General features: G+C 42.0%; 1 protein-coding gene and 1 non-coding gene across 5 annotated transcripts in view; one reads left to right on the top strand and one right to left on the bottom strand.

Annotated features, from left to right (window-relative positions):
* SYNE2 (spectrin repeat containing nuclear envelope protein 2) overlaps positions 1-23625 on the top strand; it is a 350331-nt gene that overhangs the window by 89542 nt on the left and 237164 nt on the right. For all 4 annotated transcript variants that reach the window (XM_066342067.1, XM_066342066.1, XM_066342065.1 and 1 more), the window contains exons 4-11: positions 209-304; positions 396-473; positions 564-656; positions 5043-5224; positions 9761-9957; positions 13253-13353; positions 18512-18613; positions 21591-21728. In XM_066342067.1, the coding sequence (XP_066198164.1) occupies positions 209-304; positions 396-473; positions 564-656; positions 5043-5224; positions 9761-9957; positions 13253-13353; positions 18512-18613; positions 21591-21728 (987 nt within the window). The remainder of the gene's footprint in view (positions 1-208; positions 305-395; positions 474-563; positions 657-5042; positions 5225-9760; positions 9958-13252; positions 13354-18511; positions 18614-21590; positions 21729-23625) is intronic.
* Positions 14141-14216, bottom strand: TRNAA-AGC (transfer RNA alanine (anticodon AGC)). Its single transcript has one exon. It is a non-coding gene; the product is annotated as a tRNA-Ala (tRNA).

Genomic DNA, 23625 nt, shown 5'->3' with positions numbered 1-23625 from the left:
TGTTACTGGAAGCTTGCCACGAGATAAATTAAATTCGCTGCTTTTCTGATCATGTTTTGATATGGAACTCCATGTATTCTCTTTCATTCTGCTAATTAAGAAGAGAATCTTAGCTTTTGCAAAGATACAGTACACATGTATGAGATTCTTACAAGTACTGTGTTCTCGGACCAAGGTTTGAGATGGTTTTTCTCGTGACCTTTCGCAGCACACTCCTCCCTCGGTTATATCGGACCTTTTCACAGACATTAAAAAGGGGCACGTCCTCCTGGACCTGTTAGAAGTCCTCTCCGGACAACAATTGGTAAGCTCTTAAAATGACCTTAAGAAACTTTCTGTTGACTTGTTAAAAAATTTTATATTTCTGAGTAATATATTTTGCTTGAATTTCATAGCCTCGAGATAAAGGATCTAATACATTCCAGTGTAGACTCAATATAGAACATGCCCTGACATTCCTAAAAAGCCGATCGGTGAGTATGAATTTCACTTGGAAATGCATCGGAGAGATGAAGCCTGTGAAATAGTTTCTCCTTTAAACCTGCATTTTGTTTCTTTTACAGATCAAGCTAATAAATATTCATGTTACTGATATTATAGAGGGAAACCCATCCATTATTCTTGGCCTCATTTGGACAATTATATTGCACTTTCATGTAAGTAGTTCGATGAGATGAAAATGAATTCTGTTCGAAGTGTAATGCAGTCAGTGTGACCTGATGCCAGATTCAGTCCTAAGCTTCTTCCAGAGATGGTATACACTGGAAATCCTGCCAGGTGGAAAATATACAGCAGCCCTCTGTCATTTATGCTATCTTTCAATTGAAAATTGAAAGCTGAATTAACATGATATCCCAGATTATCTCTGATATCAGGACCAATCTGAATAGAACTGATCATGGGAAATTTTTGCTTATTGTTGTTTATTTACCTTGGTGGAAAAGAGAGGACAAAGCTCCTTGAGTAAATTCTTGAAAATTAATCCACTAAACTTTGTAAAATATTCCTTTTTTTTTTTTTAAAGTGATAAGTGGGGTGATGGTGAGATAGACTTCCGCATGGGCCTGGACCAGGATCCACACGGCAACCCCTGTCTGGGGCCGATGCTCAAATCAATCGAGCTATCCTCAGTGCTTGAGGCCGATGTGCTTCGACCAACTGAGCCATCCTCAGTGCCCAGAACCAACACTCAAACCAATCGAGCTACTGGCTGTGGAAGGGGAAGAGATAGAAAAGGGGGAGAGGAAGGGGAAGAGAAGCAGATGGTCGCTTGTTATGTGTGCCCTGACCAGGAATCAAACCAGGATGTCTGCACACTGGCCCAATGCTCTGTGCAACCAGCCAGAGCCAAGTCTCCCTATTTTTGAGGACCCTTGTCCAGACTAATAATCCTGCAACATCTAGTTCTGTCCCAAGACTAACTCATAGATTTATTTTATTCCACAAATATTTTCGAGCACCAACTATGTGCTGTTTTTTGTTCTAAGACACCCAGGGAAAACGTAGTGAATAAGGCAATTATGGTCCTGGCTTATGACACTTACTACTAATAAATCTATTCTTTCATGTTTGGGATTCTGAATTAGTGCAGGTTTTCTGTAGCTATCTAGGAAGTTGCATGTTCTGTATCTCCATAATTACTTTAAAAATAAAATTAAAATTTATGTGGGCAACAAATGCTTGTTTTAGAAAATAACATAACTTTAATTAGATAAAATTTAAAACATGTAAAATAAGACTCATTTCTGGATATCTCCATTTGTAGTTGTAGAATAATATGCATGAGGATGATGAAACATGAATTTAGGATTGTGGTTTTCTCTTTCTCGGAAAGGAAGGAAATGGAATTGGAGAAAGACAGAAGGCTTAATTAAGCTCTATCTGTGTTTTATTTCTTTTTTAAAATAAGTATTTTAGATATATTGTTAATTGATTTAAGAGACAGAAAGAAACATCAATTCATTGTTCTACTTATTTATACATTCATTGGTTGATACTTCTGTGCGCTCTGACCAGGGATCAAACCTACAACCTTGGTGTATCGGACAACGCTCTAACCAACTGAGATACCTGACCAGGGCCTGTGTTTTAGTTCTTAAAAAATATGAAACAAATGTGATAAAATTTGATAATTTATTGGCATTTATTATATTATTTTTTCTTTCTGGGGTATTTGAAATATAACTTAAAATTTCAATATAGGTAGTAAAAAGAAAATAAAGTCATCATTAGATCTACCTCTCATAGATAATAACTTTGAGTAATTTGTTGTGCAGTCTTCATGGTGTATGCATCAAGAATTAATATATACTTAAAGGATTAAAGCAATTAAGATTTGTTTTTTCCTATAGCTATCCAGTTGACTCCACACTACTTATTGGAAAGGTCATCATTTTCCTTCTGTACTGTAGAGTTACCTTCAGAAATCAAGTAGCCACACATGTGTCTCCATTTTCAGTCTGCTCTGTTCCATTATTTATCCTTACACCAATATTCTATTATATTCATTTCTATGGCTATCAAGTAAGTCTTGATATCTGATAGTGTGGTTGTCCAAATTGTTCTTCAAGATGATCTTGGCTATCTTTTGCTCTTTGCATTTTCATATACACTTTTATTGAGATATAATTGACATATACAATTGTATAAGTTTAAGGTATAAAACATGATGATTTGATATTTATATCAACTTTATTTTTTATTATATTATTACTATTTTTAAATTTTTTCTTAAGTGAGAAGCAGGGAGGCAGAGAGACAGACTCCCATGTGTGCCTCGACCAGGATCCACCCAGCAAGCCCCCTTTGGGGCGATGCTTTGCCCAATTGGGGCCACTGCTCCATTGCTTGGCAACCAAGCTATTGTAGCACCTGAGGTGAGGCCATGGAGCTGTCCTCAGAGCCCGGGGCCAACTTGCTCCAGCTGAGACATGGCTGTGGGAAAGGAAGAGAGAAGGATGAAGGGGAGGGGTGGAAAAGCAGATGGTCACTTCTCCTATGTGCCCTGACTGGAAATCGAACCCGGGACATCCACATGCTGGGCCAACGCTCTACCACTGAGCCAACCCTCCAGGGCCGATGTTTATATAAATTTTATTAATACTTAATTTACTCACACAATCTGCTGGAATTTTAGTGAGATTGCATTGAATATATACAACAATTTGATATCTTCAAAATATTTCATCTTTTAATTCATGAGTATAATACTTTCATTATTCTGTTTAAAATATTTTCTTATTTTTATTATGATTTCTTTTTTGACCTATGGGTTCTATATCAGTATATTGCTTAATTTCCAAATATTTGAGTTTTTGTTTGTTATATCTTTGTTACTGGTTTCTAGCTTCTCATGGGGTCAGAGAATATAATCTGGATGCTTTCAGTCCTTCAGAATTGTTGAGGCTTGCTTAATGGCTCAGCATGGTTAATTTTAGTAAATATTTTATATGCTCTTGAAAAGAATATTAATTTTGTCATTTTTATTTTATTTTATTTTATTTTTTTAGTTTTATTTATTATTTTGCAACAGAGGCAGAGAGAGAGACAGGGAGAAGGGACAGATAGGGACAGACAGCAAGGGAGAGAGATGAGAAGCATCAAGTCTTTGTTGCAGCACCTTAGTTGTTCATTGATTGCTTCCTCATATGTGCCATGACTGGCGGGCTGCAGAAGAGCGAGTGACCTCTTGCCCAAGCCAGCGAGCTTGGGCTCACGCTAGCTATCTTGGGCTTCAAGCCAGTGACCTTTGGGTTCACGCCAGCAACCATGAGGTTGTGTCTGTGATTCCATGCTCAAGCCAGTGACCCTAAGCTCAAGCTGTTGAGCCCAGGCTCAAGTCGGTGACCTTGGGGTTTCAAACCTGGGTCCTCTGCTTCCCAGTCTGATGCTCTATCCACTGCGCCACCTCCTGATCAGGCAATTCTGTCATTTTTAGGTACAGTGGAGTATGCCAATAAAATCAAGTTTATTGTATTGGTTTCATCTATTATTTTGATTGGTAAATCTATCAATTATTATTTTTTTTTTTTGTATTTTTCTGAAGTTGGAAACGGGGAGAGACAGTCAGACAGATTCCCGCATGCGCCCGACTGGGATCCACCTGGCATGCCCACCAGGGGGCGACGCTCTGCCCCTCCGGGGCGTCGCTCTGTCGCGACCAGAGCCACTCTAGCACGCCTGGAGCAGAGGCCAAGGAGCCATCCCCAGCGCCCGGGCCATCTTTGCTCCAATGGAGCCTTGCTGCGGGAGGGGAAGAGAGAGACAGAGAGGAAGGAGAGGGGGAGGGGTGGAGAAGCAGATGGGCGCCTCTCCTGTGTGCCCTGGCCTGGAATTGAACCCGGGACTTCCGCACGCCAGGCCGACGCTCTACCACTGAGCCAACTGGCCAGGGCCATCTATCAATTATTGATTGAAGTATAGTTGTATGTTTGTGGATTAATTAAAGTTTTCTGTAATTATTATATTAACCTCCAAAAAATCTGAACCAATTTTTATGCTTACTGGCATATACTTAGATTCTTAAATGACTAATGGGTTATTTTCATATACTTAATGGCATTTTTTTTTCTTTCCTGGAACTTATCTGTCCATGTGTTTTGACTGTTCTTTTTTTCCTTATTGTATGTATATTTGTTTCTTAATGGTTTATAATCAGAGATGCATTTTAATTGACCCAATCTCTGAAGATACCCTAGGTTAGGAGCTCAACTTAGTACAGTTCAGTATAGATTGACAGAGGGCAAGCACCAGTGAAGCCCTCGGTAAGCACTTTGGAGGGATGAATAGATGCTTGCCCTCAATGGGGAACACCATGCTCAATGGAGGGCAAAGAGTGACCCAACTCTGGTGAAAGAAAACCGAAGTGTAACCCCCCAGTGACAGATGATATGATTCAAGGATTTGACAAGTTCTCCTTTTACTACGAGTAAACTGTCGCTATTATATGATAATTCTTAGGTCTTGTTTTGGCTAAAGATTTTGCCTCAGTGCTACTTAACTTGTGATCCTATATATCTGAACTATTATTATGTCTTCATTAGATTGGAGAACTTGTCCAGACTCTTTCTTGCGATTACAGTCAATCTTCCCTGGATGATGTGAGTGTGGCTGAGACATCTCCTACCTCAAGTCCTCCAGCTAAGAAATGCTCCAAAGCCCAAGAAAGATGGCAGATGTCTGCAAAGAAGTCTCTTCTCTTGTGGGCTCAGAAGCAGTGTACCACGTAAGTAGTTTGCTACAACCAGAGGAGACACATGGGCAGCTATACCCACCAACACAACCCCACTGACCTCAAGATCTGAAAATCAGGCCAACTGAGTGTAACAACACCTGCACACTTCCCTTTCATTAAAAGGAAATGCTCACTACCCCTTCCTCTCATAGTACGTCTTCCAAAGGTGGAAGTCCACGAGCTTCGCCACTCAGCTTTGAAGACTGGAAGGTGGTATCATCTGGGGCACTTTCCTCACTCCCATCTGCACGTGTAGGTGGCCTCTTACTGTGTGCAGATAAAGTGGTCTTTCAGTATCCCTTTTTTTAAGGCACAATTGTCCTTTGCATCTGGAAGGTGGATTTAGATTCAGAACATTTTTTGAATCTATACTAAGAGCTCTTTAGAAGTCAAGACTATGTCTTAATTGACTGTGTATCCTTAGAACTTAGATGATGTGAGTTCATGGTAAGTGCTCCATAGATGTGTGTTGAATGGATGAATGAGCAAATAGTGAATAAGTAACCAATTTATAAAATTATCTCCTGGAGCTGTATATGAGTACTTTAAATTTTTTTTTCATTGATTTGAGACAGGGAGGGGGAGAGAGAGGAGAGGAAAAGAGGCAGGGAAAGAGAGAGAGAGAGACATCAATTAATTGTTCCACTTAGTTCCAGTTAGTTGTTTACTCATTATTGCTTCTCATACATGCCTTGGCCAGGGATCGAACCCGTGACCTTGGCACACCAGGACAATGCTTTATCCACTGAGCCACCTCACCAAGGCTAGGCATTGTTTTTTAAGGAGAGCCCAGGTCATCTGAAGCAGACTATTTCTTGAGTAGCTTTTATGATTTGATTTATAACTTAAATTAGTGCATTGAATTTTCTTGTGTTTTTTATAAGATAGTAAAGGATACCATAGTTCTTCTGGAATATTTCCCATGCTTTGCTGGCAACTGTACTCTTTTATAACAGCTTCATCCCTTGTCAAATACAGAATAACGATTCCCTTGTCAAATACTGTTTAGCAGTTGATTGATTTGAAATATAGTGTGTCCGTAAAGTCATGGTGCACTTTTGACCGGTCACAGGAAAGCAACAAAAGATGATAGAAATGTGAAATCTGCACCAAATAAAAGGAAAACTCTCCCAGTTTCATACCTATTCAGTGCAGTTCGATGTGGGCATGCACAGATTTTTTAGGGCTCCTTAGGTAGCTATCCCGTAGCCTCTACTACAGACTCGTCACTGACTGATGGCCTACCAGAACGGGTTTCTCCACCAAACTACCAGTTTCCTTCAACTGCTTATCCCACCGAGTAATGTTATTCCTACGTGGTGGCACTTCGTTATAAACGCGCCAATATTCACGTTGCACTTTGATCACAGATTCGAATTTAGTGAGCCACAGAACACAATGAACTTTACCGTCCACATCTCGACTGGCATGGCTGTGGGCTGCTCCGCTGTATACACGGTGTTATGTCGTCATCTGCGCATGTGCACATGCTGCCACATCATCCTACAGAAACTAGGAGGGGTTTCCTTTTATTTGGTGCAGATTTCACATTTCTATCGTCTTTTGTTGCTTTCCTGTGACCGGTCAAAAGCTCACCGTGACTTTACAGACACACTATATATATATTAACCATCTTTATTTCCAGCTACCATTTGCGAGGTAAGTCTGCCATGATGGACAACAAAGACAAGGGGCTTGTACCCTAGTGGGGGAAGCAGATGAATAAATATGATAATTACAGTTGGCAATAGGTTAGGAAGGACTACAATGATTAAGAATGTCAAGGACAGGAAGAGGGTCGCATTTATTTTAGGTGTGTACGGAGTAGCTTTCTGAGGAGGAGACCTTTGAGTTGAGACTTGCAGAAGGCTTCAGGTGTGGGAAGAGCTGGGAGAAGGAGCTCCCTAGCAGGAAGATGAAAAGGAGCCTGACTATGGGGATGTCAAGTACAGCATAGGAAATGTAGTCAATGAGATTGTAAAACTATATATAGTGTCCATTGGGTACTGGATATACTGGGGGAACAATTTGTAAAGTATATGAATGTCTGACCAATATGCCGTATACCTAAAACTAATACAAAATAATATTGAATGTGAATTATAATTGAAAAACAATTTAAATAAACATTTGTCAAATGCCAAAAAAAGAAAAAAGAGCATGACTTGAGAAATGAGTGAAGCCAGTGTGGCTGCAACCTGAGAGGGGAGAGGGGAGAGGTAGGCAGGGGTGAAATCTTGTAAGGCTTTGTGGACCAGAGTGAGAGATGTTATTTTATTTTATTTATTTATTTATTTATTTATTTTTTCTGAAGCTGGAAACAGGGAGAGACAGTCAGACAGACTCCCGCATACACCCGACCGGGATCCACCCGGCACGCCCACCAGGGGGCGATGCTCTGCCCACCAGGGGGCGATGCTCTGCCCATCCTGGGCGTCGCCATGTTGCGACCAGAGCCACTCTAGCGCCTGAGGCAGAGGCCACAGAGCCATCCCCAGCGCCCGGGCCATCTTTGCTCCAATGGAGCCTTGGCTGCGGGAGGGGAAGAGAGAGACAGAGGGAAAGCGCAGCGGAGTGGTGGAGAAGCAAATGGGCGCTTCTCCTGTGTGCCCTGGCTGGGAATCGAACCCGGGTCCTCCGCACGCTAGGCCGACGCTCTACCACTGAGCCAACCGGCCAGGGCGAGAGATGTTATTTTATTTTTATTTTTTATTTTTATTTTTTTTTCATTTTTCTGAAGCTGGAAACAGGGAGAGACAGCCAGACAGACTCCCGCATGCGCCCGACCGGGATCCACCCGGCACGCCCACCATGGGGCGATGCTCTGCCCACTAGGGGGCAGTGCTCTGCCCATCCTGGGCGTCGCCATGTTGCGACCAGAGCCACTCTAGCGCCTGAGGCAGAGGCCACAGAGCCATCCCCAGCACCCGGGCCATCTTTGCTCCAATGGAGCCTCGGCTGCGGGAGGGGAAGAGAGAGACAGAGAGGAAAGCGCGGCGGAGGGGTGGAGAAGCAAATGGGCGCTTCTCCTGTGTGCCCTGGCCAGGAATCGAACCCGGGTCCTCCGCACGCTAGGCCGACGCTCTACCGCCGAGCCAACCGGCCCGGGCCGAGAGATGTTATTTTAAATACCATGACCAACTACAAATTTTTGCCCCAAAACTTGTTATTGTGGTAAAATATACACAACAAGACTTACTGGCCCTGGCTGGTTGGCTCAGTGGTAGAGCATCGGCTCAGTGTGTGGAAGTCCTGGGTTTGATTCCTGGTCAGGGCACACAGGAGAAGCGTTCATCTGCTTCTCCACCCTTCTCCTCTTGTTTCTCTCTTTCTCTCTTCTCCTCCCCTCCTGCAGCCAAGGCTCAACAAGAGCAAGTTGGCTCTGGGTGCTGGGGATGGCTTCATGGCCTCTACTCAGGTGCTAGAAAAATGGCTTCAGATGCAGTGGAGCAAGGGCCCCACATGGGCAGAGCATCACCCCCTAGTGGGCTTGCCAGGTGGATCCTGATCAGGGCGCATGTGGGAATCTGTCACTGCTTCTCCGCTTACTAAAAGAAAAAAAAAAGAAAGAAAGAAAAAGAAGAGAAAAGAAAAGACTTACCATTTTAAATGTATAGTTTAGTGGCAGTAAGTATCCATATTGGTGGGCAACCATGACTACTATCTATCTCTAAACTTTTTTCATCTTGCTAAATTATATTACACAACATCCCCATTTCTCCTTCCCTCCAATCTCTGGCAACCAGCAGTCTGCTTTTTTAATCTATGAATTTCACTATTTTAGGTACCTCAAATGAATAGAATCATAAAGTATTTGCCCTTTTGTGATTGGCTCATTTCGCTCTGCATAATACCTACACAATTCATTCATGTCGTACCGTGTGTCAGAATGTCATTCCTTTTTAGGGCAGAATAATATTCCATTGCATGTATACACCACATTTTATTTTGTCATTGATGTGTAATGACCAGTTGTAAGCAAAGGAGTGAGTGACAAGGTCTATGTATGCAATGAGCTACTGGTCATTGTTTGACACAGTGCATCAGTTAATTAGTTCCAGCGAGAAAAGAAAAATTGTTTCTCCTTGTAAAAGGAACTTAACTATATGTAGAGGTTTAAGGTCAGTCCTGAGCCAACAGATTGTTACGTGAGAAGCATTCAACTTGAGTATCACTGTCACTTGGAAGGCTTTTAAAGGTAGATTTCAGGCCCATGTCCAGAATTTGATTCAGTGGGTCTGGGGTGGGGTCTGAGAATGTGCATTTGCAGCCCTTGTAGCCTAGGAGATAGGTGCTGGTGCTGCTGGCCACACTTTGAGAATCAGTGTTCTATAGCATCGTAAGCCTCATCCAACGTGGGATTTTACTTTAATTTGACCACAAGATGAAAGTAAAATATTCTCCTAGAATGATTTATGATTTGTTTGATTCACTCAAATTTGTTTTCATTACTGTTGAAGAGAGTGGGGTTGCTTTGATATAGTCTTTTAAGTAGTATGATGTCATGTTTTTGTCCTCTTGTGATAGGTCTGAGTCTGTCAGTGTGACAGATTTTAAGTCAAGCTGGAGAAATGGGATGGCTTTTTTGGCTGTCATTCATGCCTTGAGACCAGACCTAATTGACATGAAGAGTGTGAAGCACAGATCCAACAAAGACAATCTCAAGGAGGCCTTTGGGATTGCGGAACGAGAACTGAAAATCCCCAAGCTGCTGGAGCCAGAAGGTCAAGCTTCTTCTTTGTCTTTTTTTATTTTTAAACAACAACTACAATGTCCAGTGTGAAGTTGATTTGAAAATACGAGTATCTGTATACAAGCAAATATAACAGTGTTATCATTTAGTTCTGGAGGGTTTAACTTAACTCCTTATTAATTTCATGAAATTAATTTCTACCAATTGGTTAACAGCAGTTACTCCTTGCTTTCCCTCTTACTGCTCTCTCTGAGGGGAAGTCTGCACAGCCCGCCCTCAGGGGAGCTGGCATTCATCCTCCTTGAGGGCGGGTTGTCTACTTAAGTTATTTGGCATTCTTCTGCACAGGAGATTTGTCTGTTCTCCGCTTGTTTGTTTATTTATTCATACAACCATTTATTTATATCAATATGGAATTATGGATATTTTTATACTTAGGGTTTTATCCAATACCACTTTATTGCTCAAATTAAAAATAATTTAAAAAAAAAATCTCAACGTTTTGGCCATCGGGAGCTCTTTCCATTGGCTCCTGTACTCCTTTAACGTGTCTCCATCACTGTGATGTTTGTTTGTTTGTTCTGGGGCGTGCCCTCACTTTTTGGCACTGTAAGGTTCTCCAGGCTCATCTTGTATTTTTTCTACCCTAGTTCTGGGGTCAGCCATTTCTCCAGTGAGCCCTGGTTCCTTTTGTTGGAGGGTGGCGTTAGAAACTAAGATATGGGTGCTAGGTGTGAGCTTTCTTGGGGTAGTTAGCTTTTTTGGACTCCATTTGTTTTCATGAGTTAAATTAGGTGATATTTCTAAGTTCAAAATGATGCCGTATTTCTATATATTAGTTTTGCTATTAGTTTGGTCCCATGTTACTTGTTATTCTTCTTATGTTAACATTATCTCCCACCTTCTTGCTTTTTCTTTTATTTCCTTTTTTCCATTTTTTCCCTTTGCCTTGTCTCTTTCCTTTTTGGCTTTTCATTATCTTTTTTTCCCCTTAATTTACCCCCATACTTTGTTCTAGTCTCCATTTCTTATTACTGTTATTTTAATGCTTCTTGCATATTTTTGAAATTTTTATTGAATTTTTTGGGATGACATTTGTTAATAAAATTATGTAGGTTTCAAATGTACAATCCTAGAATATATCATCTGCATATTGTAGAATGTGTTCACTGCCCAAAGTCAAGCATTTTGCATTTTGATTCTCCAAATCTGTATTATTAGTATAAAATACTTTGTTCTAGTATGTGACAATAACTAGGCAGCTAATGAAATAGATAATATAATAAAAGCAAATTTCCACTCTATGAATGATTGCCATAATTCATTTTATAAAAGCAAATTTCCACTCTATGAATGATTGCCCATAATTCATTTTAAATAGCTTAAATAAAAGATCAAAAATGTGAAATACATCATGATTACGTATGCAAACAAAATACCATAATCATATTTGAATAAAGGAATTATCTTTTGACAGAATTTTGTTAAAACATTTAATCCTCACGCATAGCTTCATGTACCATGAGAAATTTGAAAAAGTATCTGTTTAAGCCAGTATCATCATTTTATGTATCTCTTGATATTTACATTTTTTGTGTGAAAAAATAAAGTAACTCAACTCTTAGGGATCCTTCCTTTACTGAATCCTCACCCCCAGCTTTATATGGTTACTTTTATATGCGTACTGCCTTGAATTTTATTATTTGGATATAAGTTAGATTCACTTTCTTCTTCAGCAGAATCTGGGCCAACACATCGTGTGTTGTTGGTTTTTCTCCTGACCCTAAGCTCCTTGAGGGGAAGATGTCCTAAGGCATCTAGCATCTGTTTGATGAGTGTTTAAAGGCATAAAATATAAGGCCCCTAAGGATAAGGACTCAGTGGTACACTAGCTCCTCATTGTGACTTGCATTTGTTGGCTCCTTATATATATTTTTTGAATTGAGTTTAAACAATTAATAAATACAGAAGATTTTATTTTCAATAATCTTGATCGACTGTTTTGGAAATACAACAAGGGACATCCCAAAACTATGTGTTCATTTTGTCTGTGACATGCCTTCTTTGTTATTTTGTGATCTACCTAATTAATTATCTGTCTGGAGAAGGTCTGCACTTAAGGAATTTATAATTTTTAAAACATTTTTCATTGATTTGAGGGAGAGAGGGGAAAGGAAGAGAGAGAGAGAGAGAGAGAGAGAGAGAGAGAGATACATCAACTCATTCTGCTTAGTTCCATTTAGTAATGCACTCGCTGGTTGCTTCTCACATGTGCCCTGACTGGAGATCTAACCCATAACCTCTGCGCAACAGGATGGTGCTCTATCCATTGAGCCACAGAGCCAGGGTCATAATAGTTTTATAAACTTTGTTTAACTCAGCACTTTCCAAATTTACTTCACCGTGGACTTTGTTAATGCAACATAAAACTTGGTCCATGGAAGGCTCTCAGTGAATATATTTGTCCCATGAAGGAATGAATAAAATCTTGTGAATGTCTTTTTTTTTTTTCTTTTCATTTTTTCTGAAGCTGGAAACAGGGAGAGACAGTCAGACAGACTCCCGCATGCGCCCGACCGGGATCCACCCGGCACGCCCACCATGGGGCGACGCTCTGCCCACCAGGGGGCGATGCTCTGCCCATCCTGGGCGTCGCCATGTTGCGACCAGAGCCACTCTAGCGCCTGAGGCAGAGGCCACAGAGCCATCCCCAGTGCCCGGGCCATCTTTGCTCCAATGGAGCCTTGGCTGCGGGAGGGGAAGAGAGAGACAGAGAGGAAGGCGCGGCGGAGGGGTGGAGAAGCAAATGGGCGCTTCTCCTGTGTTCCCTGGCCGGGAATCGAACCTGGGTCCTCCGCACGCTAGGCCGACGCTCTACCGCTGAGCCAACCGGCCAGGGCCGTGAATGTCTTGATCAAGTCTTTCATACAATATATACTTTTGGAAAAGCTTCACATGTATTTGGAGTTGCTTTATGTGTCTACATGCCTGGTGGAGTTTCTGTCCTGTGTCTCAGGAACGAGGAAGGGTTTCTTTTCCCCTTTCCGCCCTCCTGGACTGCTTATGCTCTCATGCACACAACATGCCTGGTGGCAGCTGAGGCTGTGCATGGACCACTGCCAGGATTCAGCTGTGCTCTGTTTGACTCTAGATCTAGTTCTTAGCCACTGCTGTCATGTAGCAAGGGCCAATGACCAGAGATTGCATAGCTGGTTGACTACTTTGGTTCATTTCAAGGCTCTCTTATGGCAAACATAGCCTGTTCTCGAGTATTAATTACAGTAAATCCCATCTCTAGCTAAGTGATAGTGTGGCTTATCTTGCAGATGTGGATGTTGTCGATCCTGATGAAAAGTCAATCATGACCTATGTGGCACAGTTTCTACAGTATTCAAAGGATGCACCTGGAAATGGAGATAAAGCTCAGGTATGTCTTTAAAAGTACAGATCAAGCTTATTTTTGTCGTACCCTACCAATGGTTTAATTTTCATAACTGAGGTAAAATTGGCATACAGAACTGAAATGTACATTTTTGTGAGTTTTGACAAATGCATACACGGATGTAAACCATACTCCAGTAATGATGTAACACATTTCTGTTACCCAGAATGCTTCACTGTGCCTCTTCTTGTCTACGGTTCCCACTCCAGGCAACCAGTATTCCAATTTCTTTTGCTGTCAATTAGTTTTGCCTGTTTTTTTATTTTTATAAGAGTTTATTTGAGCCAAACTGATGACATATGCCAAGGAGCAAGGTGCAAATGCTTCCGCCTATTCTTTCTTTTTTTTAAGTTAAAAGTGGCAATTTATTAAACTTTGCTGAATTACTTTAAATAGCATATATATGCATTATATTGGACAAATTAAGTTACCAGGCTTTTATTTTTTTTTATTTTTTATTTTTTTTCATTTTTCTGAAGCTGGAAACAGGGAGAGACAGTCAGACAGACTCCCGCATGCGCCCGACCGGGATCCACCCGGCACGCCCACCAGGGGCGACGCTCTGCCCACCAGGGGGCGATGCTCTGCCCATCCTGGGAGTTGCCATGTTGCGACCAGAGCCACTCTAGCGCCTGAGGCAGAGGCCAAGGAGCCATCCCCAGCACCCGGGCCATCTTTGCTCCAGTGGAGCCTCGGCTGCGGGAGGGGAAGAGAGAGACAGAGAGGAAAGTGCGGCGGAGGGGTGGAGAAGCAAATGGGCGCTTCTCCTGTGTGCCCTGGCCGGGAATCGAACCCGGGTCTTCCGCACGCTAGGCCGACGCTCTACCGCTGAGCCAACCGGCCAGGGCTTAAGTTAGCAGGCTTTTAAAAAATTGTAGTGCTATCAAATTTTTGTCTATTGCAATTTTTTATTATTTTTAATTAATTATTTATTTTATTATTTTTTTTTACAGAGACAGAGAGAGAGTCAGAGTGAGGGATAGACAGGGACAGACAGACAGGAACGGAGAGATGAGAAGCATCAATCGTTAGTTTTTTCATTGCGCATTGGGACACCTTAGTTGTTCATTGATTGCTTTCTCATATGTGCCTTGACCGCGGGCCTTCAGCAGACCGAGTAACCCCTTGCTGGAGCCAGCGACCTTGGGTCCAAGCTGGTGAATTTTTGCTCAAACCAGATGAGCCCACGCTCAAGCTGGCGACCTCGGGGTCTCGAACCTGGGTCTTCTGCATCCCAGTCTGACGCTCTATCCACTGAGCCACTGCCTGGTCAGGCGTCTATTGCAATTTTTAACAGCTTTATTGAGATGCAGTTAACATATCATAAAACTAAACCATATAAAATTTACAGTTCAATGATTTTTAGTGTATTTATATACTGTATTCCCCCATGTATAAGATGTACCCTATTTTGAAAAATTTGGGGTCTAAAAACTAGGTGCATCTTATACAGTGGTTATAGATTTTTTTACTTGCATTTCCTGCTTTTTCTGTGCAGATGAAACTTTTGAATTTTTTTTTATTTTTTTATTACAGAGACAGAGAGAGAGTCAGAGAGAGGGATAGACAGGGACAGACAGACAAGAACAGAGAGAGATGAGAAGCATCAATTATCAGTTTTTCTTATGAGAAGCACCAATCATCAGTTTTTCATTGTGGCACTTTAGTTGTTCATTGATTGCTTTCTCATATGTGCCTTGACCGTGGGCCTTCAGCAGACCGAGTGACCCCTTGCTCAAGCCAGCGACCTTGGGTCCAAGCTGGTGAGCTTTTTCTCAAACCAGATGAGCCCGCACTCAAGCTGGAGACCTCGGGGTCTCGAACCTGGATCCTCAGCATCCCAGTCCGACGCTCTATCCTCTGCCCCACCGCCTGGTCAGGCGAGATGTATGAATTTTATGATGAATAAAATTTGAGTTCAATAACTTTATGTAATACTTTTTTTCCCTCCAAATTTCGAGCCCCAAAATTAAGGTGCATCTTATACATGGGAGCGTCTAATATATGGGGAAATATGGTAATTGTGCAACCATCACTGAATCTAATTTTACCACATTTCTATTTTACCTGTTCTTTATTTTCATAGTAAATGGAATTATGTAATTCATATCAATGGAAGGCATTGTGATCTACTCTTACTTTTTGTTTGTTGTGATACTCTTAAATTGCTATCAGTTGCTATTTGATTATTCAGTTTTTTTGTGACTTTTTTTTTTTTTAAGTAAAAGGAGAGGGGATAGTGAGACAGACTCCTGCATGCACCCTGATGGGGATCCATCTGGCAACCCCCATATGGGGCCTATGCTCGAGTACTGAGCTATTTTTAGCATCTGAGGCTGATACCTTCAGACCAACTGAGCTATCCTAAGTGCCCAGGGCCACACTCAACAAATCCAGCCACTGGCTGAGTGAGGGGAAGATGGAGAGAAGGGGGGGAGGGAGGAGGAGAGAAGCAGACAGTCGCTTCTCCTGTGTGCCATGACTGGGAATCAAACCCGGGACGCCCATACACTGGGCTGATGCTCTATCTACTGAACCAGCGGCTGGCGCCTTTTCTGATTCTTTAAAAAAAAAATTTTAAGGACTTTATTTATTTATTTAAGAGAGGAGAGGGGGAAGTGGGAGGAGCAGGAAGCATCAACTCCCATATGTGCCTTGACCAGGCAAGCCCAGGGCCTTGAACCTGCAACCTCAGTGTTCCAGGTTGATCCCTTATCCACCATGACACCACCACCCAGGCTTCTTTGCCTCTTTACACAAAATATTGTGGGTGGAAATTTCATAAAAATTACTGAGCTGAAAATATATACTTATTCTGCTTCTATAAGGATAAATGAGTGCTACTAAAAGTTAGTAAATGTTTTTAAATATTATTTTATAATGTACTTAAACTATTTTCTCAGACATGTTTACAAGTAACTATATTATTTGACAATATAAGCCTTTGTTTTTCCCAATTGTTTTGTTTGAGACGCTAAGCCAGCTTGTTACTGACTTTAGAAGAGAGGCTCAAGCCTGAGACTCAGGCTTATAATTCAGTTCACTTATTTCTGACCTGCTGAGAAGCTACCCTTTTCTAATTAATTTTCATATTAAAAATAAAATTAAAAATTCAATCATCCATGAGATCGAAAGCAAAAATATATAGAAAACATTTTTAATAGAAAACAAAAGTAAATGAAGTTGAATGCTTGTAAGATACAACTTAAAAAAATTTTTTTATTGACTCATTTTAGAGAAAGAGAGGAAGGGAGAGAAAGAAACATCAACTTCTGTTGTTCCACTTATTTATGCATTCATTGACTGATTCCTGTATGTGCCCTGACCAGGGATCAAATCTGCACTGTATTGGGACAGTGCTCTAACTAACTGAGCTACCCAGCCAGGGCCAAGATGTACCGTCTTTCGTTTTATCCTGCTTACAGTAGAATTTGCTTCCAAACTAGTTTACCACCTAAGCAAGAATCTAAGGAAAAATAATTGTTTCTCACTTCCACGTGACAGCATAATTGAAACCTTTAGTAGTGTTATTTTTAGGATCTTTAAAATATTTAAGGAGCCTGACCTGTGGTGGCGCAGTGGATCAAGCATCGACCTGCAATGCTGAGGTCACTGGTTCAAGACCTTGGGCTTGCCTGGTCAAGGCACATATGGGGGTTGACGCTTCCTGTTCTTCCTCCTCTCTCTCTCTCTCCCTCTCTCTCTTTCTCTCTCTCTCTCTCTCTTCTCTAAAATGAATAAATAAAATTTTTAAAAAATTTATAAAAAAAATATTTAAGGTATTTTTGATGTCAGTGTGTTTGGTGGATGTGGGCCTCTCTTTAATTAACCTGTATTTATATTTATCTGTGGGGGCACAAAAAATACTTTTCCTCCCACGTTTCTTCTGGCTGGGCTAATGCTCAAATAACATAAGACATATTAACAGGAGAAAATGTCCAAAATGTATTACTGATGTACGCGTGTGGGTGTCATGAGAATGAACATGAGACGCATTGTACAGTGAGGTTTATTAGCCATTCTGGACAAAGGAGAGGGAAGAAGTGGTCTTGGGTTTTAAAGGGAAGGCAGGCAATTTATGAGTAGATGGAAAATAGCAAACATGTGGTAAACAAATTCTTGCCAGGCCACCCAGAAGCAATGACATACAGAGGGGAGTCCGACAAACAGGCTTTGCTAGATTTCTCCCTGTCTGCTACACGTATTTTATATTATGATGCTAAGGCTTCCTTCCTTTAAGCATGTTTTCCCTTTCCTTCCTCCCTTCCTTCCTTCCTTCCTTCCTTCCTTCCTTCCTTCCTTCCTTCCTTCCTTCCTTCCTTCCTTCCTTCCTTCCCTCCCTCCCTCCCTCCCTCCCTCCCTCCCTCCCTCCCTCCCTTCCTTCCTTCCTTTCTCTCTCTCTCTCTTTCTTCCTTCCTTTCTTTCTTGTTTTAAAGATTTTATTTATTGATTTTCTTAGAGGAAAGAGAGAGAGAGAGAGAGAGAGAGAGAATGGGGTGGGAGAGCAGAAAGCATCAACTCGTAGTAGTTTCCCTTATGTTGCCTTGACCCGGCCAGCCTGGGGTTTTGAACCAGTGACCTCAGAATTGCAGGCTGATGCTTTATCCACTGCGCCGCCACAGGTTAGGCTTAAGCACATTTTTCTATCTGAATTTTTTTGGCCAGGTAAAAGGGAGAGTCAGAGGTTCTTTCTGAATCTTGTTTCTTGATAACCAGCTTAAAATCAATATACCATATGGCTTATTTTGGGGGTTTCAGATCATTGGTTCCCCTCAATTGGAAAGCAGGATTCTGACATGCCTACTATAAATAAGTAACTTAGAATAATGCTCTCTAAAATCAAAGAAAAATGGAAATGGATAATCTAAAAAAAAAAGTGGGGGCTTGCTTGGCCTGTTGTGTTTACTTATGTGTGTGTGTTTAGCACGTTATCTTCAGGGGCTACCTACAATCCATTTTAAAATTTAAGGTGTCATGAAAACAAGCAAAATTCTTCTTTGGTACAGTGAATCACTGTTGTGTAATGATTGATTGCATTATTTCACTGAATTGAAGTTGTTAATTTTATTGTTAAAAAAATCAAATCTATTTAGGATAGAATTTTAAATGTGTGTGTGTGTGTGTGTGTGTGTTTGAATTTCAGGGGAAGATGAAAGGTGCTAAGGTCTGGTTAACTGCACAAGAGAAAAAACTACAGAAGTTACTAAAGGATTCAGAAAATGAGACCTACTGTAAAAAGTATGAAGTAAGTATGACTTGTTTTTTTAAAATATATTAGCTTATTTAATTCTCATCAGGAGGTAGGACTATTATTAATGCCAAGTATGACTTTAAATGGTAATTTATTTGCAGTTTATTCTTTTGGAAGAGTAGGATATTTTCAATCAGTTTTTAGGAAGTCTTTCATAGCTAATTATATCTAAGTTAACAAGTTTTAAGGCTGAATTCTAAGACTTCCAATTTTTTTTTTAGGTGAGAGGAGGGGAGATAGTGAGGCAGACTTCCATATGCACCCCAACCAGGATCCACCTGGCAACCCCACCTGGAGCCAATACTCGAGTACCAAGCTATTTTTAAGTGCCTGAGGCTAGTGTGCTCCAACTGAGCTGTCCTCAGTTCCCTGGGACACACTCGAACCAGTTGAGCCACTGGCTGCAGGAAGGGAAGAGGGAGAGCAGGGGGAGGAGAGAGGGGGAAAAGCAGATGGTCACTTCTTATGTGTCCCTGACCAGGGATCAAACCTAGGATGTCTGCATGCTGGTCCAACATTCTATCCACTGAGCCACCAGCCAGGGCCAAGACTTCCAAATTTTAATGTGCATATAAAATACGGGTTTAAATTCAGCAGTTCTGTGGCAGGGCCTGAGATTCTGCATTTCCAATAAGCTCCCAGGTTGTACTGATGCTGTTGGTTCTTGAGTGAAGATTGGCAAACGGTGGTCTGTGGGCCCTCCCACCTTGTTTTCGTAAATACAGTGTTATTGGAACATTGCCATGCCCATTAATGTATCGCCCGTGGCTGCTTTCACCTGACAACGCCAGAGGAGAATAGTTGCTCCTGAGACCATTGATCCACAAAGCCTAAGATATTTATTATCTTGCCTCTGCAGTAAAAGTTTTCTAATACCTGGTTTAGAGCTTTTCAGAATGAATATTGAATGAAAGAAACCAGGAAAATCAGGAGATTAAGAATGGGGCCATCCCAGAATTGCTAATAGGAGCCAACCAGAAGGTTCCACAGTCTTCCTTCCTTCCTTCCTTCCTTCCTTCCTTCCTTCCTTCCTTCCTTCCTTCCTTCCTTCCTTCCTTCCTTCCTCCCTCCCTCCCTCCCTCCCTCCCTCCCTCCCTCCCTCCTTCCCTTCCTTCTTTCTTTCACCTTCCTCCCTCCCTTTCTCCTTTCCTCCTTTCCTCCTTTCCTTCCTTCCTTCCTTTTAATGAGAGGAGGGGAGGTAGTGAGACAGATTCCTACATGTGCCCCAACCAGGATCCATTTGGAAACCCCCCCCCCCGCCCCTCTTGGGTTGGTGCTTGGATCAGCCTGAGGCTCCATGCACTAGGACCCACCAACCTATCCTCAGTGCCGGGGACCCATACTTGAACCAGTTGAGTCACTGGCTTCAGGAGGGGAAGAGGGAGAGAAGGGGAGAGGGAGGGAAAGAGAAGCAGATGGTTGCTTCTCCTGTGTGCCCTGACCAGGAATTGAACCTGGGACATCCATAGGCTGGGTCAGCACTATATCCACTGAGCCACCGGCCAGGGCCCCTCAGTCCTGTTTCTTAGCACCCACTGTTCATGTACTTCTGTGCTCTCCACCAGTTCTCCATCCTGAATAAGGTGGACATACTCTCATGTCCCTACACAGCACTTGGCACCTCTAGGCCTTCATTTCCCTATGTGTTAAGGGAGGGAGTTGGGTGAAGCCAGCCTTTTTAACACTAACATTCAGTGGATTGTGTGACTCGCCCACCACACCATTTTTTTGGTTTGGAGCCATCGGAGAGGAAAGGGATCAGACAGCCTCGCCTTCCTTCTGTCTGAACTGCATGGGCCTCTTGAGCCTCTTCCCTTGCGCTCTGGTCTGGGACTGTTTCACTGACAAGACGGTCAGTGTCCAGTGAAGTGCCTGGCTCTCTCGTGTCTTTGATTTAGTAATGTACCACAGAGTTAGGTTTCTTAACTGAAAGACTTTACACAGTCAATAGTTAACAGAAAGAATGAATTATTCTTCAGTTTGCTCATAAAATTTAATTTAAAATGCTGCCAATAATGATGGATAATGTCTTAAATAAAATTTTATGAAATTAATGACTCTTACCAGTATGTCACACAAATGTGAACCAAGAAAAGTTTTATCAAAATATTGAGGGTAGAGACAAAGTATTTTCTGAAGTCTGTATGAAGACATGAGAAGAATTGGCTCAGCTAATCACAAACACCTCAAACCCCATTTATACATGTTGACTGCTGTCATATCACTTCCTCTTATTGCTATTTTTTCTTTCTTTCTATTTTTCTGAAGTTGGAAACGGAGGCAGTCAGACAGACTCTCGCATGTGCCCGACTGGGATCCACCCAGCATGCCCACCAGGGGGCGATGCTCTGCCCATTTGGGGCATTGCTCTGCTGCAACCAGAGCCATTCTAGCGCCTGAGGCAGAGGCCATGGAGCCATCCTCAGCTCCCGGGCCAACTTTGCTCCAATGGAGCCTTGGTTGCGGGAGGGGAAGAGAGAGACAGAGAGGAAGGAGAGGGGGGAGGGATGGAGAAGCAGATGGGTGCTTCTCCTATGTGCCCTGGCCGGGAATTGAACCCGGGACTCCTGCATGCCAGGCCGATGCTCTACCACTGAGCCAACCGGCCAGGGCCTGTCTTATTGCTATTTTATTGTGAACACATATTTGGGAACAGCAAACTCACACTTTTTATGTGGCATCATAACTTGTCCTCTAGAGCTGAGCGACCTTGCCTCTCCATTCCAGTGGAAATCCAGCAGTACTGACACGAGACACAGTCTGCGACCTGTGTCACTAAGATGGCACCTGAATGGTCATGCCGCACTAAAGAAAGAAACCAGATTAGTGAGAGGGTCCTGAATTTAGGGATTTTTACCTTTATCTAAGTAAAAATTTAAATATAACATGTAGCTATGGACCTTAACATTGCAGATTACATTTGTATACTGATCTAAACATTTCAGCCTTTAAAATATTCTTCTAATTGTAGAGACTGCTGTCTTTTTTGGAGTCATTCAGTGAAGGAAAAAAACCATTTTTGGACATCTTGCCAATGAAAGGGAGGCCGGATGAGCTGGATGAAGATCAGTTACAGTTGAGAGAAGCCTGGAGTGGCCTCAATGACCAGGTGCTGTGTTATGCTGATGAGAAGAACATTTCACCTTTGTTTTTCCATCCCAACTTTGAATTTCCATGAGGAATTCTGTAAAAGACAGAATACGTGCTTCAACAGAAAGTTGGGAGAGTGCTCTTATATTTCCTCTGTGGTCTTTATATTTCCCTTCAATTCTGGGCTTGGCATTGTAGATCAACCATGTTCTTTTTTTTTTTTTCTTTTCTTTTTGGGACAGAGAGAGAGGGACAGATAGGGACAGACAGACAGGAAGGGAGAGAGATGAGAAGCATCAATTCTTCGTTGTGGCACCTTAGTTGTTCATTGATTGATTTCTCGTATGTGTCTTGACTGGGGGCTACAGCAGGGTGAGCTCAAGCCAGCAACCTTGGGCTCAAGCTGGTGAGCCTTGTTCAAACCAGATGAGCCTGCGCTCAAGCTGGCAACCTCAGGGTTTCGAACTTCAGTCCTCTGCCTCCCAGTCTATCACTCTATCCACTGCGCCACTGCCTGGTCAGGCAGATCATCCATGTTCTGACCTGCAGCGTCCTCTCTACCACGGACCATGTGTCATGGATAGTGTCATGTGTCACTATCAATAGTGGCTTAGAGGGGGTCAGGACAAACTCCGAGAGAATGTAAGAATGAATGTGTGTATGTGTGTCTGAATATATCTGTGCGATTTCTTTTTTTTCTTTTTGTATTTTTTCCGATGTTAGTAGTGAGGAGGCAGATGGACAGACTCCTGCATGCACCCAACCGAGATCCATCGGCATGCCTACCAAGCGGCAATGCTCGGCCCCTCTGGGGCGTTGCTCCCTTGCGGCCAGAGCCATTCTAGCACATGAGGCAGAGGCCATGGAGCCGTCCTCAGCGCCTGGGCCAACTTTGCTCCAGTGGAGCCTTGGCTGCAGGAGGGGAAGAGAGAGACAGAGAGGAAGGAGAGGGGGAAGGGTGGAGAAGCAGATAGGCGCTTCTCCTGTGTGCCCTGACTGGGAATCGAACCCAGGACTTCTGTACACCAGGCTGACCCTCTACGGCTGAGCCAGCCGGCCACGCATGTGATTTCAGTCATTTTGCATTTATTGAGACTCAATAAATGGTGTATATTGCCCAGGATATGGTGTATATTGGTGTCCATTTCTTTGGATGTGCAGAAATTTTTTAGTTTGATATAGTCCCATTCATTTCTGTTTTTCTTTAATTCTCTTGCCTTTGGGGTCAAATTCATAAAATGTTCTCTATGGCCAAGGTCCATAAGGTTAGTACTTATGTTTTCTTCTATGTAATTTATTGTTTCAGATCTTATATTTAGGTCTTTGATTCATTTTGAATAGATTTTTGTGCATGAGGTGTAGTCAAGTTTCATTCTTTTGCATGTGGCTTTCCAGTTTTCCCAGCACCATTTATTGAAGAGGCTTTCTTTTCTTCATTGTGTGTTTTCAGCTCCTTTGTCAAAGATTATTTTTCCATATATGTGTGGTTTTATTTCGGGCTCTTGATTCTGTTCCATTGGTCTGTATGTCTGTTTTTCTGCCAATACCATGCCGTTTTAATTATCATGGCTCTGTAATATAATTGAAAGTCAGGTAGTGTGATACCTCTGGCTTCATTCTTTTTTCTACGAATTGCTTTGGCTTTTTGGGGTTGTTTATGGTTCCATATAAATCTGGTGATTTTTTTGTTCTGTTTTTTTTTTTTTTAAACTGCCATTGGGATTATAAATGCCATTGAGGTTATAATGGGGATTGCATTAAATTTGTATATTGCTTTGGGAAATATGGCTATTTTAACTATGTTGATTCTTCCAATCCATGAAATATTTTTCCATTCTATTGTGTCTTTTTCAATTTCTTTCAATAATGCTTTGTAATTTCTAGTATATAGGTCGCTCACATCCTTTGTTAAGTTT

This window comes from Saccopteryx leptura, chromosome 6, assembly GCF_036850995.1.
Source record: "Saccopteryx leptura isolate mSacLep1 chromosome 6, mSacLep1_pri_phased_curated, whole genome shotgun sequence".
NCBI classification, from domain to species: Eukaryota; Metazoa; Chordata; class Mammalia; order Chiroptera; family Emballonuridae; genus Saccopteryx; species Saccopteryx leptura.
This window is presented reverse-complemented; position numbering and strand designations above follow the sequence as displayed.